Below are 14730 nucleotides of genomic sequence, written 5' to 3' on the forward strand. Positions count from 1 at the left end.
AAGCCCAGCTACTTACTGTAGCTGCTTGTATCAGTAATCTTATTCTTTTGACCACCAATCTTGGTCACTCCCTTCAGTTTGTGACAACAGCCGAGGGTTGGTGCAGTGATTTAGTGGTATAGAAGGTTTTGCCCTCTGCCTCAGCCCACTCTTTACTATGATGGTAGCACTATGTCTACATCATTGGTAATGCCGCACAAATCCAAGGTTCTTTCTTTAGACCGATGGATTCTTCTGCTGGTGTTCCACAATGGGGGCTTTGAACATGAGTTATTTGGATTTAATGTCTCCAATATTCCACTGGTTGGTTGAGAAATCCCTCCAAAGGTGGGAGTTGAAGATGTGATGATTGGGGACTCCGCAAGGTTTCCCCTGTGGGATTTACCAACTCTGTCTTCACCAAAGTCTCACATACGGCCGCCGATCACATTATATGCCTACATAATGAAGAATCAATCTTGGGACAAGGATTGACTTATACGTTTCACATTCATAAACAACTCTATGCTCTTGCTCAGGCATTGGTCAATACAGAGTTCTAATGAAGCACCACTTGGTTTTGGATCAGACAGGCTGTTCTTCCCAGTCGTCCCCCTCCAGGTGTCTCCATCATTGACCACATGGTTATGAAACAACTTTATAAATGTAGATATATGCAATATTAACAAAATGTTGATTGGATTCAAGTTCAAAAATCAGAGATTGAGTTCAGAAGTTACCACTTCAGATTGCAAACAAAGAGGATATACCTTAATTGGTTAGTGTACAGTTTTTCTTTAGAGAACTGTGGCAGAGCAAGGCAGTGCTCTCAGACTTGAAAGCTGGCCGATCAAAAGAAAATAGGCTTTTGAGGAAGGAGGCCTTGAAGAGAGAGTGAGGATGGCTATTTGAGACAGAGGATGAACTGAAGAGCCCCATAATGGGACAGTATAAAGTAAACATGGCTATGAGTCTTGCAAAGCTATACAAGTGGAGGGACGAAAAGGAAAGTATGAAACTAGATTTAGCATTACAGATGTCCTGAAATTGTCTTTACTATCTATACTAACTATTGTGCAAATGAATGAAAGCACAAATGCTGAGAACAGGTTGGGGCATTATTCATCTAAATGTACAGTATAAAGCCAAGCAAACCGTTCTCGTCTGACAGTGTTGCCTCAGGCTCTGTTTCACAGTAGACAGATGGAAGGAAACATCACCACAGCATGTACAATCGCCTTCATCAAACAACACACAAAGGCTGTTTTAACAGTCAGTTACTTCTTAGGAAAGAGGGAGAGAGAGATAGCGCTTTCCAAAAAGCAGAATTGATATGGTTTAGAAATCCATCTTAAAAGGGAAACACTGTCAAGTTGAAACCCGTTGATGTTTTGCATGTATTTTTGAGCATTTGTAATATTTGTGTTTATTTTCAGCCAAAAGTGACAGATAAAAGTGAGCAGGTGAAACATTTGTTCGTCTTTTGCACTACAAATTGATCTTGCACTCCACAGCTACAAAAGGAAGATGTGTGATGAACATGAAACAGAGCAGAATAGAAACACACCTCTGCTGTTTCATTACCAATTCAAACACACATAGCCAAAACACACTAACATGTTTTCATTAACCAGCTTTTTTCAGCCATGCTTTATATCTTACTATGAGATGGTGCCATTCATGTAGTTTACTGTTACACCAACATGAGCTTTTGATGTTGGAGTTGGGAATGCATAAAATATTTATAGATGCTGCTGATTTCATGCAGGTACTCTTCATTATGTGTTGTTTGTGCCTGAATCTGGGAGTAACCACTCTTTGAATGTAATCCTAATGGAAAGATTTTCAAGCTTAAATAATAAAGGCTTGTTGAAAATGTATCCTCACCTGTTAGTTTGCAAAATTTCAATTAGTAGTCTGGTTCATCGCAGCAACAAAGGAGACAAAAACCTCAAAAAGTCACCCAAATCTGTCCAATACTAAAATGCACAATCAGACATTTGTCTACAAGACATTAACACATGAGTGAGCTCTACTTTTATAAAAACATGTACATCACACACAAACACACTTATTTGCCAGGGAGGAAAAAAAAAGGTGAGGACATGTCAACTGACAATGACGCTGGCCCATGGTGCTTGCTGTAGTCTAATTGGTGCGCTACAAATACATGTCATTCAGACCATTCATTAGCCTCAGTATTTCTGTGCCATGTGATGAATTCTGCCTCATTCTGCTGTAGCACTGCTTCAGCTTGATCTGACAGAATCGAACTGACAGTGGTCATCTCTGCAAAAATATTTCATGTCAGCAACATGAGACTAATTGGTTGACTGAGACTGACACCAAATTGACATGTTTAATGCTTCATTCGCTGATGAATTTATGCTTTGGACAGTTTGAGCATTTGCAGTCTTTTTCGAGTTATGAGTTAAAATAATTAGAACCTTCTTCTGATTTAGTACTTTTTTGTACAGGCTTCGTATTACATTGCACAATAGGGAGATTTTACTGGTGCTACATCTTCTGGTAGTGACAAATGAAGCCAATGCAATTGTGATGGTATTTTAGCTAGGCTACAAGAACTAGAAAATCTGCATTCGGACCCATGTTAAAATGCTCTTTTTGACAGCAAAATTAAACATTTTTACAGCCTGGCACGAGAAACAGTTTTAGTCGGAATAGCTCATTCTTTAATTCTTACACATTGTTATCAAATGAATGATCTTCAGATGTTATGCCTGAAATCTGAATAGTTACAAATATGTTCAGTTTTGTATAAGGCCCCTCTCTTGAAGTATTAACTCAAATTGTATTGATATTTATTATCAGTTTGGTTTCAGTTGCAGATTTAAAAGTGTGGCTGAAAAGCTGAAACTGGTAGCTGTTTGCTAAGAGTCTTAAGTCTGCTTTACTGCCACCTCTGGCTTTCTCTTGGCTAACCAAAATGTAGGTTGAGTCACCGTGTCAAATATGACAAGTGCAGTTGTTGGGGTTTCACACAGCACCTTCAGATACCAGTGGCTGGCATTATTGAGACAACATCTCTGTTATCTCCCATCTGTGGTTTAATTGGATTGACACATTTAGTAGCAGTCTTCTTTGATAGATTTAAAGAGAATGCCTAAAATGCTCTCTGTACAAAATTTATTTTACTTTCACTGCAATGAAGAGATCATCAGTGTCAGCCTGGAGTTCAAGGTCATGCCCAAGGACAACAGGACATGTGACAGTAGTAGCCAGGATTGAATCGCCAGCCTTCCAAAGGAGAGCCCAATCTACCACTGAGCTACAGCCAGCCCCATGAGAGTGAGGTATGGGAGATCACATACAACTTTTGCAACTTTTAGCTCTTGCTTTTTAGAGTGATAACCCTAACTCTGCTCAAATGAAGCTTTTTAAAGCTCTTTAGTGTCACGTAACATATGCAGAAGCCCACTAAATATAACTAGAAGTTTATTCTTTTAGAAGTGAAGCCTTCTCCTTTGTCAAATGCTTGATGATGATGATGATGATGATGATGATGAAAGTCCCCTGATAAGTGATTTTGGGGCCAGTTTCCTAAGACTATTACCCCAATGCTTGAAAGGTTTTTATCCTCGTTTAACCTCTTTGCTATCTGCAGCATTGGATAAAACTACATTCAAACATGCAGAATATTCATACTCTGAGAAAAACTCAAATATTATTTCATTCAGGAAGGTTCTTTTTTTCTTCCTATCTCAGGTTTCTTCACCATTTCTCTGAAAGCATTCCTCTGTTGCCAATAAGGTAAAGGCAAATATTGTACTGTCCTCGCTCTGTCCACTCCATCTTACTCAAATCTTTTCTTTCTCCAGAGAACCTTGAAAAAGTAGAAGATAAAGAAACAGAAAAAAAGAGAAATGTGGCAATAGACATAGTTTCAACTCATTGTGGTAAATCTCAGTGGTTCTTCAAAGTTACCATGGATACAAACGCAGCTTGTATGGATAAGAGCAAGAAAAAAAATGTTGTGTAAGACATTGGAAACTCTTTGAGCAAGTCTTCTGTAACGATTTTTCCTTGGACATTTTTGAACTTTGTCTTCTCTGAGTTCTCAAAAGATTCATCATTAATAAATTTGATAAAATGCGGAACAAAGACAATGTCACGGCAGCTTCACTGTGATCCTTTAGACAGGTTATGCCATTCAAGCTAAAAGGATAATTCTTAAACCACAGGACAGCATTGAATCTAATATGGTCAGCAAAGAACCTATTCCTTCCCCAAACCTCTGAACCTTAATACAAAGCGACCTTGCTATTTAGCTCTGCAACCCCTTCCTTCACTATTCTCCTGCCCAGCTGTGCCTGACTGATAAAGTATATTAGGAACTGTGATATGTCTCCCAATTACTTCTTTTGCATGTGTGTAGAACAAGTCATGGATTCAGTGGGATGCCAACTGCAACTATGATGAAAGGCAATGCTGGAGAGAAAAGGCCTGTTTGATCATGTCTTACAAAACAAAAGCATGCCGTGCTTTTCTACATGTCTGCCTCTGATTCCCAAAGTCGGCACAGTTTGTTGCAAATAGTTTTATTGAAACGGTTAGACAGGAGAACCTGTTGCAAGTTCTGTCACTGTCTTGGGTTAGCGTAACATGTTTCCACTTATTCTCACATTAGGACCGGAAGGATTGCATGTCATAGTTTACATGAGAATCATCCACCTACATCCACTTTGATCTATGACCATGGCAAAGGGCCATCTCTTCTGTCTAGATCCCAGCTATAGACTGTCTGAACACATGGACATAACAAGTGCTCCGCCAGAGTGAGGCCAAGACTTTTAGAGCAGCTAGAGACTGACAGCAGTGTAGGGCATGAAAGTCACCTCCTACATACTTCATGACTCATTGGTCCAACCAGAAAACTAAAAATGTTTCTTATATTTTTTTCTCATACATGATTTGTATGTTGCTGATTAATAAGCACTAGCTTGTACTATTTTTGTTAGGGGGAGCGGGGCATTTGTGAACATCCCAAAATTATCTTCCACTAATGAAAATGTAATCAATGAGCAACATTATGGAAAGAACAGGCACACAAAAGTAATGAAGTGACAACCCCATAAAACAGCACAACAATCAGACAATTAATTCCAGTTAGCATTCACCCAGTGTCCTATATTTTTAAACTCCTGCAAAACAGCCTGTGCACCAGTGGCTGTGCATCAATTCTTCTGTCCATTGTCAGACATCAAACCTGAGACATGCTCTCTTGACCAGTGTAAGCAGCTGAAAGAGTGTTCTGCTCAGGCAGTGGATACAGGCATCATTAGGTGAATCATCAGGTCAGTACTTGTGTTAAGGAGGCTGCAAAAAAAAAAAAAGTTCTTATTGGAACTTTTGGGTATTTTTAGATCTTGGTCGTGTATCTTGCTGCTGGCTTCAGCCATTACAGAGGTGCTGGCAGCACAAATATATATCTTTATCTAAAAACGACTATTAAAAAAAATGGGACTGCTTCTGTGACAACAAAATTATATGTTGTTTTTTTTTTTTTTTTTTTTTTTTTTACAGGATTACAGCTCCAGATACTAAATGTGTGACCTGAAACACATGTTTCTTTCCCAACATGACATCAGACAGGGCCATGTTGTCACCAAATTTCACATCAAGGGGTTTTCCAGCTCAACCTTGTTTGCAGTCATTAAGTTCTTCCTTTTTCCAATAAATGAATAAATAAACAAACAACAAGCTGGTGAGCCTTTGGTATTGGGGTGGTTCACCATCACAAAAATCAGTGGGAACATCGGTGTGGACCTTTCAGCTAATGTTCCTCTACTGCTTTGGTTAAGCTGTTGTAACATTACAGCTAAAGATCTCTTGTCATGAATTATAAATCAAGGGTAAAGCAGTCTTCTCCAACAGTGTTAAAAGTGCTATGCACATAAATAGATATATTTCCTGTCTACAGTTTGATATGCTGTATAAAATTTGGCAGAGTGTACAGTCTGTGCACAAAGTGGATTTAAAATGCCAGAAGTTTCTTCCAAAAAATCCTTTATTGTATCAAAAGTCAAATAAATCCTGTTGGGGGAATTGTATGATTTTGATACAAGTCCTTAAAATAGACCAACTGATAGAAAAAACACCAAAACACTAGCTGTTGTTTGCTGCGTTCTTGCATTGGAGAAAATTGACTCAACAATTTCTCGCTGACGTAAGGATGGTTCTGCAGTTTCCCAGCTGCCTCCTTTAGACAGAAGAATAATTTGGCCACAACAAGAACAATCATCTGACCCTCCCCTGCCCCCTTGTCTTCTGGGATGAGTGTTGTGGGATGGAATACTGTGAAAGGAATTGCTGAACAGGTGAAGAATGCTGTTTATGAAACCTTGCCGGGGGCTAAATGTGTTAAAATGCAATGTTAGAGCCATTTGTTGTGTGGGCTGAAGGCAACAGGACAGGACTAATCAGCTGTAACGTGGTGCTGGTGGTGATTGTTTGACCTTTGTGCAACCACAACCCTTTATGACCCCCATAAAAGCACCTGTTAGAATCTACTTTAGGGTACTTGGGGAGGGAACACCCATTCAATCTGTGGCAGCTCAAAAAGTGACAGCATGCTGATTTGTAATTTTGGAGACAATCAATATGTTCCATTGATCTCCTTCATACTGTCTGTTCTTCAGATGCAACCAGGTCTGTAAATGTTTAATTATGGGGGCTTTTTATTGTCTGAAATACATTCTGTGTCATTATTCAGAACATTTCTGACTATACCTCACACTTTAGTATCATATCATGATGCATTTAACAAACCTCTGTGCTAAGTTTTAAAGATAAGCACATAACCGCTCAATTTCCGGTTTGCTACTTTAATTCCTTTAACTGCATATAACAAGAAGTTATTCCACATCAGTTCCCATACAGAGATGCGATCAAAACTGTGAATTAAACTATTTTCCTGATCATTTATCTCCAGGTCTGATATAAGAGCTCTGCCATGGCCTGTTGACACTTCCAGGCTTGTCTGAAAAGCATGTGAACGTCATCACCATTCAGAGGTGCCGTGCACCTAATTGGTAATGAAAGCAGAAACAAAGCTCGGTATAAAAGTGAACAGTGCCCCCCTCTTGCTCTCAGGCGGATTTCTGTAGCAAGTCTGGCTATTGAGAAATACACACACGCGCGCGCGCACACACTCGTCGCCATCCACCTACATGTCAGTGCAAGCTTCTCTCAACGCAGTGCGGCTTTAAGAGGACCGGGGCTCTTAAATCTGCGCTTGGCTCCTCCTTCCGCCATGATGTCAGTTGGAGGGAGAGCGAGAGGGAGAGAGGTGGGCAGTATTGAGGAACTGAGTTCATACAATACTACTGAGACATCTACAGCTTAGCAGACAGATACGCTGAACCGCCTATCCCGGCTCCTGTAAGTGATGCTGCACTGAGGCACACTTTGATCCAGCTCCATTGAGGGGGGGCAAGATGCGCTCTCTGCATCCCACCTTTACGAGTTTTTTGGGGGGGAGCCTGTATAACCTCGCATCAGTCAAAACAAGTGCTGATATAATAAGTTAGGTTTAAGCTTTCAATCTTTCGACAGAAGTCATTTTTTGCGCTTGGATTGAAGTTTTACGCGCGGGTCAAGACGCCTTTAGCGTACACGTGCAGGTTCGATGCCAGCGATTTGAAAGCTGGGAAAATAAAGTAGGATTTCTGAGGCAAAGGTAGGCTAGGGATACAAAGTTAATGTAAAACAAGCTTGGATCAATGCGTATCTCCGCCTGTGGGATTGCGAGCCCAAGACATCCGAAGAGGAATTACAGCGTCCTTTTCAAACTAAGTTGATCGCTGAGCGTGATATTTTGTCTCTTGCACATGAGGACCACAGTCTTTTTAGCGCATGGATAAGTTATTTTTTTTGTAGAGGACAACATTTTTTCTACTTGCATTGATTTTTTTTCTGCCGCTTCTCATGAGGATCCGTTCTCCCCCTTTCCCCCGACTTCAGTTTAATTCGTGGCACTTCTTTTTTTGCAAATCAGTGATGTCTCAACGCGACGGCAAACGCGGTTGATTTTTCGTCCTATTCTAGCGTAAAAGGTAAGCTATGCTCATTATTACCACTTTCCTCTCTATATTATAATGTGTCTCACTTTCTTGCTCTGTTAAAATGCATGCTGTTACTTGTCTGCCTCCTAAGCGCATACAGAAACGCTGGAGAGCACCCAGTAGCCTAATTTATGTGCTCTGTAAAAAATCAAACTGACGTCCAAAAACTGGCGAGGACCTGTGCTATATTTACCGAGAGCAACATAAGCTTGGCGAGAATTTAGTGATAGTCTTCAAAGGCACTTGGATAAATCAGGGTGTTGCAATAGTGGGTCATTTTGATTCCGTGCGTTTTCCTAGAGCTGCTCCAAAAAAATAACAGGCGTCCCCACGCATGCACCTGATGTAAATAGGAATTATTCACGGACATGGTGCGTTGTGGCGACTGTAAGCCGAGTTGTCGCATTATGCATGTGAACCGCGCGCTTGGTCACGACTCCGGGCGTTATTAAATCTTGCTGAACACTGATCGTTGGATAGATAGGCCTGATTTCCAAGAGCAGGAGCATCCAACTGCAAGGACTTGGTCGGTGCAGGTTTCTCAGCAGCTTGGCCGCTGAAGCTCGGTGCGTGGGTGCGCGGTAACGGCGCGCTCCTGGTCAAGCGGTTCAGTTGTCACAGACCATAACCTAAGGGGCTGTCAGTCTGTTCATGCTTGGACTCCAGAAAAAAAAGGAAATTTATTAAAGCTTGCCACCAGGAGTTGTTTAGTAGTCCCCGCTGGCCCTGAGATTACCCGCCACAGTTGGTTGTTTGGCTTTCTAATATGTTATACCTGCTCTAAATGCAAGAGATTATTGCTGCGTCCGTTATTCTAAACTCCCGCTAGGCTCCCTGAACTCAATATTTGCAGGAGAATAAAATCAAACGATAATGTGAGGCTTCCCAAGGTGTGCAGCACATATTGGTTATGAACTGAAGCTTTTACATGAAAATAAGAGGCAGGGAGTCATTGAAAGAGGGCTAAAATGTGAGTGATCTGTATGTTCACATCAGCATAATAAATCCACCAGGTGCTAAAAGGAATATGATCATCATCTGCAATATATAAACCTCCTGCATGTGCTAAAACCAAGAATTAGAAAAGTAGCATGATAAATTTATCAGAACATTTGCTGATTTACTTAAAAACTCCATTAATCTTACATATTCAGCGAGGCACATCACCCATTTTTTAGAAAGTTGTCATTTTTGCTATGCTTGCTTTTTCTTTACTTGTAGCCTTTAAGTATTTAACTTAAGAGCCCTTAGGACTCATCCAAACTTATAGAAAATGTTTTGTCTATGGTCAAAATGACTTGAATTGAATATATAGTCCATCTTCAAAAGTCTGCCCATCATTAAATATCAGTCGAAGTTGAAGATCTTCCTCTCAAGAGCTGCCTGTTTTTTTACGATTTAGTGCTGCAGTGCTGGTATAGAGCTTTTCTCTTCCCACATGCAGGATAATGTATAAAATATGAAAAGTGTCTTTGAATTTTTCTTTTTAAAAATCTATTATGTCAGGGAGAATTTTTTTCTCTTGGGTTATAGCTCTTTAAAACAAATTCCTCCTGTGATGTGTTTTGACATTGTGCTCCAGTTATAAATCATGAAAATAGTTTGTTTTTGTTTTTTTTTTAGTATTTTTAAATCGTCTTCTTTTATTATTATTTACCAAAATGTCCTCAGATAAAAGTTTTTTAAAAATCTGACTTTTTCGATGAACTGCACATTTTCTGAAGTTCATTCAAGTGCCCAAAAATTAGTAGTTTGTCTCATCTTAATAGGAATAATGGTCTCTTCAATCAAAGTTAAGGATGACGTAATGCTACACCTCAAAGGTGACGCTTTTATTTACCGTTGGGACTACATTTACATGTATGGACTGCCCTCTTGAGGTCCACCATTACAAGGTTGTAAATTAATTCAACATATTGCCAATTCAATAGGGTCAGATAAAACTGCTCAGCGAAAAGCACAACTCTTCACAAGTTAACGAAACAATTAAAAACTGATTAAAATGTTGGAAGCCACTTAAAAACTTAACATCGACAAGTAATGTGAGTTTTAATGACCTTTTTTTCGTCTTATCAAAAGAGTTTGGCCGCATGAAAATCCCAGAAGTTATTTGAACTTATACACATGGATTTTGTTGGTATTATCTCTATTTTTAACACACTCAAAGAGGCCATTTATGTCGAACAACATTTTCTTGCCCTCTCTGACTCTCCGGTGCAACTTAAGCAATAAAGTCATTGTTGAAGTTTCCCCAGAGAAAACAACTATCATTCCTCCACCTTGTAAAGAGAATTGTTCGGGCTGTGTGGACGGAAAAAGAACTGACTGATCTTGACAGAAACCTGGTCTGTCAGGCTGTCAGCGATCCTGAAAGCGGATAAAAAAGAGAGTCCAAGACAATCGGAAGTATTATTCCTACTAGTGCCCTCTTTGGAAAATCTCTGTTAGATCCACAGACAATATTGATAGATGCAACAGCAGTGTTTTGACAGTTAAATGACTCCCTGTGTCTTGGGTCCCAGCCTCAGACTAACTACACTGAAAGTTTCCAGTTGATGGTATCTTTAGGGGTGAAGGTAAGAGGTGACAGCAGCTGTATGTCTCCCCTCTCACTGCTACCCTCAGCTGATTCAAACACCGGGAAGGCCTGTCCATCACACAGCTGTGTAAAGTGATCCAGGGCCGGCCTGCTCCTCTCCACTCTGTGTCTCCCAAGAGGCAGGCTTGAGTTTGCCTACTGGATTCAACCTGCTGTCTGGGGCTCAAAATAGCATTTCAGGAGACTAGTGAAATGTAAGCAAAGGAGACACTCTGACTGACACCTAGGATTTCTCTTTCCCTCCCACTTACCCCCCCCCCCCCCGCAGCACAATCACTTCTCTTACCTGTCCTGTCCCTCATGGACAGGTTTATAAAGGGTTATGACAAGTGAAAGCCATGCAAATGTTGGAAAATGGCAGTCATAAGATAGAGACTAGTATTGAATTAAAAGAAAGGACGAGCAAACAGCTCCATGCAAAATGCAAACATCTACGACTTTAAAAATATCATTAGAAATATCAAAAGAGAATATTACCATTTTGCTTCTGCCAGAGAGTGATAGCTTCACATATCTGCCTGTTTTATTTCTGTTTTGTATTTTTATGTCGCAAACTTTGATTTCATAACATGACATCAGCTTTGCCAAGTGTCCCCTTTGTTATTACATTTGTTCTCCTCATATTCTCTGAACCAAAAACCAAATCCACCCCTTTATCCCGAAGAACATTATTGTCACTTACGAGGAAGAGGGAATCTAGATCAGGCTTTGATCTTTTCTGTTTTTTACACTTCAGCGAATCACATCCCATTTAAGGATGTAATTTAAACTTCATTATGCATTGTGCGGGCTCAGCCTTGGACTGTGTCACATCATCTAAGTTAAGCAGTCGCTGTTCACTCTCAGAAAGATGCACACTTCAAAGTAAAGTGTGTCACAGTGAGTAACACTATATATCTCAACATATAGCCTGTGCTGTATGTCTAAAATGAATAGCCCTCACTCTGATCAGTGTCAGGCATGCTTCTTTTTGTTCCCACTGTTCTTAATGAGTCTCATGTGACTGCTGTATGAAATGTGTGAAAAGAAATCTGTCTTCACAGGCTGCATGAATGCCTTGCAATTGTTGCTGATTCAAAACCTGCTTAATTAAATTCTTATTTTTAATCAATTCCCTTTTGTCAGTAGGCCAGAAGCTTCAATAGCTATGAACGCTGTTGCCTTGCCAATTTAGAGGACCCCTGTAGAGCAGTTTAGGTGCTCATACCTTTTTTCTATTGTTTGACTCATGCAAATGGACGGATGGAAATTTCATAAAGCAGGAAATATTACAGTTCCTAGAGAGCTATTTAAAGTCCCTTGTTACCGCAGGTATGTATGCATTTCCAGCACCAGCTGTATGTGCTTTCTGTGATGGCTCTCAGACACTTTCGCCGTACATTGAAGAAAACTGACGTTCAATTTCAAGGCAGCTGCCAAATGAATATGAACCGGTGTCTCGAGGAAAATCATATGAGGTTGATAAACACTGATAGGGTTGGTGGACCTAAACACACAGGGGGATATGAGCAATGAAATTATATTAGTCGTTAAGTATATTGCGCTGGAATACACATGGGGAGACTGGTATTATAATGAGAAGTAAATATAGCCGTGCGTTGGTGGCTTTGGCCTGAGAGTGTGTCTTTGCTCACTTAAAACGACTCAAACACTAGTGATTGGTAACCGTTGTGTTACTTATAGTATGTCCTGAACACGAACATCCTTTGGCAATAAGATCATAAAAAGGCCATTTAAATCCATGGCTATGCTGTGGAGACACCAGCAGCGAAAACATGCAAGATAGACGAGAATGCATTAATAGCAGCATAAGTTAAAATGTCAGCCAGCAAACCACATGAATTAGCCCCCCTTATAACTGACTAAATAACCTTCTAATTAGCGTGTAGAAGTCAGTCAATATTTAATGCTAGAATATACTGGCAGGGAGGGCATTGCGGAATACGACTTCATCATCTTCCAATGACCTACTTGGGTTTTGGCAATTGAGGTTATCGCCCTTTGGCGAGACCTTGCACATTTAAAGCAGTGAAGGATTTTGCAGAACAACAGCATCAAAGACAGTGGCACTAAACACAGGATGATATTAATGAATAATGTTAACTGATGGTAAACCCATCTGCTCTGCATTTTTTTGCTAAGACGTTTCATCAAAGCGTCTTCAGGACAAATCGTAAAGTGTATGCTATTTAAATTTGGTGTCGGAGAAAACACATTCATCAGGGTGTAATGAAGTTATGATTAAATTTCACTAATTTGACTGATGGCTGCTCCTGCAATAAATTATTTCACATTGTTGTCTCTTTCAACAGCAGTTAAGCTGAGCAGTTCTCTTATCGTGCTGCTTATGTTTACACACATGGGCTTTCATGAAATATTTGCGAGCTCAATTGTTTACATTCAGAGCAAATGAGGTTGTCCATTAATAGCTGCTGTCAAGCGGTACCACTGCGAGTGCGATTGTGTGTGTGTGTGTGTGTGTGCTCATGCATGCAAGCTCCAGTGCTTAAGGCTCAATTCTGCTGCCTCCAAATCAGCTGAACTCTGTTAGTGAGGTGTAGTTTATGAAGTCACTGCTGCACATTATTGACTCAGATATGAATTAATTTTTCCTCTTGTGCACAGCATTCTGTGGACAAGGTTTCAAAGCAAACTTTTTCATCTCAACAAAAACTCGACCGCTTTCATACTTCTCAATAAGGATACGAGATGGCACACTACGGCAACGAAATGGATTGATGGAATACATGAACTGCTAACCTTTGCGTGTCTGCTTGCTCAATGGATGTCATCAAAGGTTAATTGTGTAAAACCACCATTAATTTGCTCTCAGAGACATGGGAAGGATATGAACACAGAACTAGTTAGGATGAATAGGTCAGGTTGAATACTTTCTGTGGGAGAAAATAGAGCTAATTACAGCAGGAGTTGAATACCATGTAATTCCTTGCACTGACAATGTATCTTTTGTCTTCCTCTTTTTTCCTCCCTGCCATGGCTCTCTGGTTGCAGAGTTGCTGCTGTAAAAGTGAAACTACCATCCACCCTTGAGTATGGACTTAGCAGGTCAGGCTCATGTGCTGGTGGCCTTGCTCGCCTGCGTGGTTCTGCTATGCCAGGCCCAGGAGAGGGACTACACAGTGAAGGAGGAGCAGCCGGAGAACGTCCGCATTGGGAACCTACGCAGGGACCTAGACCTCAACCTAGACCCTAACATCAGACTGTCCTCGCCGCTGCAGTTCAAACCTGTGTACAAGACAGGTGACGTGCCTTTGGTGAGGGTGGAGGCCAGCACAGGGGAGATCTTTACCACCAACCACCGAATCGACCGGGAGAAACTGTGCTCGGGAGTCTTTGCTGAGAAACGCTGCTACTATGAGATCGAGGTGGCTGTTCTACCTGATGAGATCTTCCGACTGGTCAAGATCCGCTTCCTGATTGAGGATGTAAACGACAACGCTCCCCTTTTCCAGTCCACTGTTATAAACATCTCCATCCCAGAGAACACAGCCATCAACACTCGATACCCGGTGCCCTCAGCGTTTGACCCTGATGTAGGGATCAATGGGATACAACATTATGAGCTGGTCAAGGTGAGACTCTCTCCTCTTCCACTTCTCACACAGAGAAAATAAAAAAAAAAGAAACATGCTTTGTTTTTTCTGTGTTGGCTTGATTTTCTTAGTTCTAAAACAAGAAGTTTTACCAGGGGACCATCTTTCATGCAAATAATTTATTTTCACCTTGTATTGGTGGAAATGAAACTGCAAATGGAAAATTGTTCATCTTTTAAAGGTGTCAATCTTCAAAACTACTTAGCTGCTGTCTAAATACAATATATCACTGACTTAGTTTTCAAAATCAGTGAAACTGGCGTCTCTAAAAGAGGTGCATGTGACTCCCTTGAATAACATCTCTTGATTTGAGACAAATCTCTCAAGGTCCAGTACATGATACTCTTTACTCTGGGTATTCCTGTTGTACTTTTTTTTGTTTGTTTTGTCTTTTTCACTTCCTTGTCAGTTGTAATTAGATGAATTATAATTAAGAAGAACTGATGCTGCGTAT

At 40.5% G+C, this 14730-nt stretch overlaps 1 protein-coding gene and 1 long non-coding RNA gene across 3 annotated transcripts in view; one reads left to right on the forward strand and one right to left on the reverse strand.

The window, feature by feature from the left end:
- The window catches only part of LOC141793245 (uncharacterized), a 252698-nt gene that overhangs the window by 28920 nt on the left and 209048 nt on the right, over positions 1–14730 (reverse strand). The window lies entirely within an intron of this gene.
- The window catches only part of pcdh11 (protocadherin 11), a 135776-nt gene continuing 128337 nt past the window's right edge, over positions 7292–14730 (forward strand). Inside the window, exons 1-2 of one of the 2 annotated variants that reach the window (XM_074673768.1) lie at positions 7292–8054; positions 13675–14255. In XM_074673768.1, the coding sequence (XP_074529869.1) occupies positions 13716–14255 (540 nt within the window). In that variant the 5' untranslated portion in view covers positions 7292–8054; positions 13675–13715. The remainder of the gene's footprint in view (positions 8055–13674; positions 14256–14730) is intronic. The other variant, XM_074673770.1, reaches the window with a different exon arrangement.

The sequence above is a fragment of the Halichoeres trimaculatus genome, unplaced genomic scaffold (assembly GCF_033239565.1).
Source record: "Halichoeres trimaculatus isolate MK-OKI-2021-1 unplaced genomic scaffold, fHalTri1.1 fHalTri1_scaffold_7, whole genome shotgun sequence".
NCBI classification, from domain to species: Eukaryota; Metazoa; Chordata; class Actinopteri; order Labriformes; family Labridae; genus Halichoeres; species Halichoeres trimaculatus.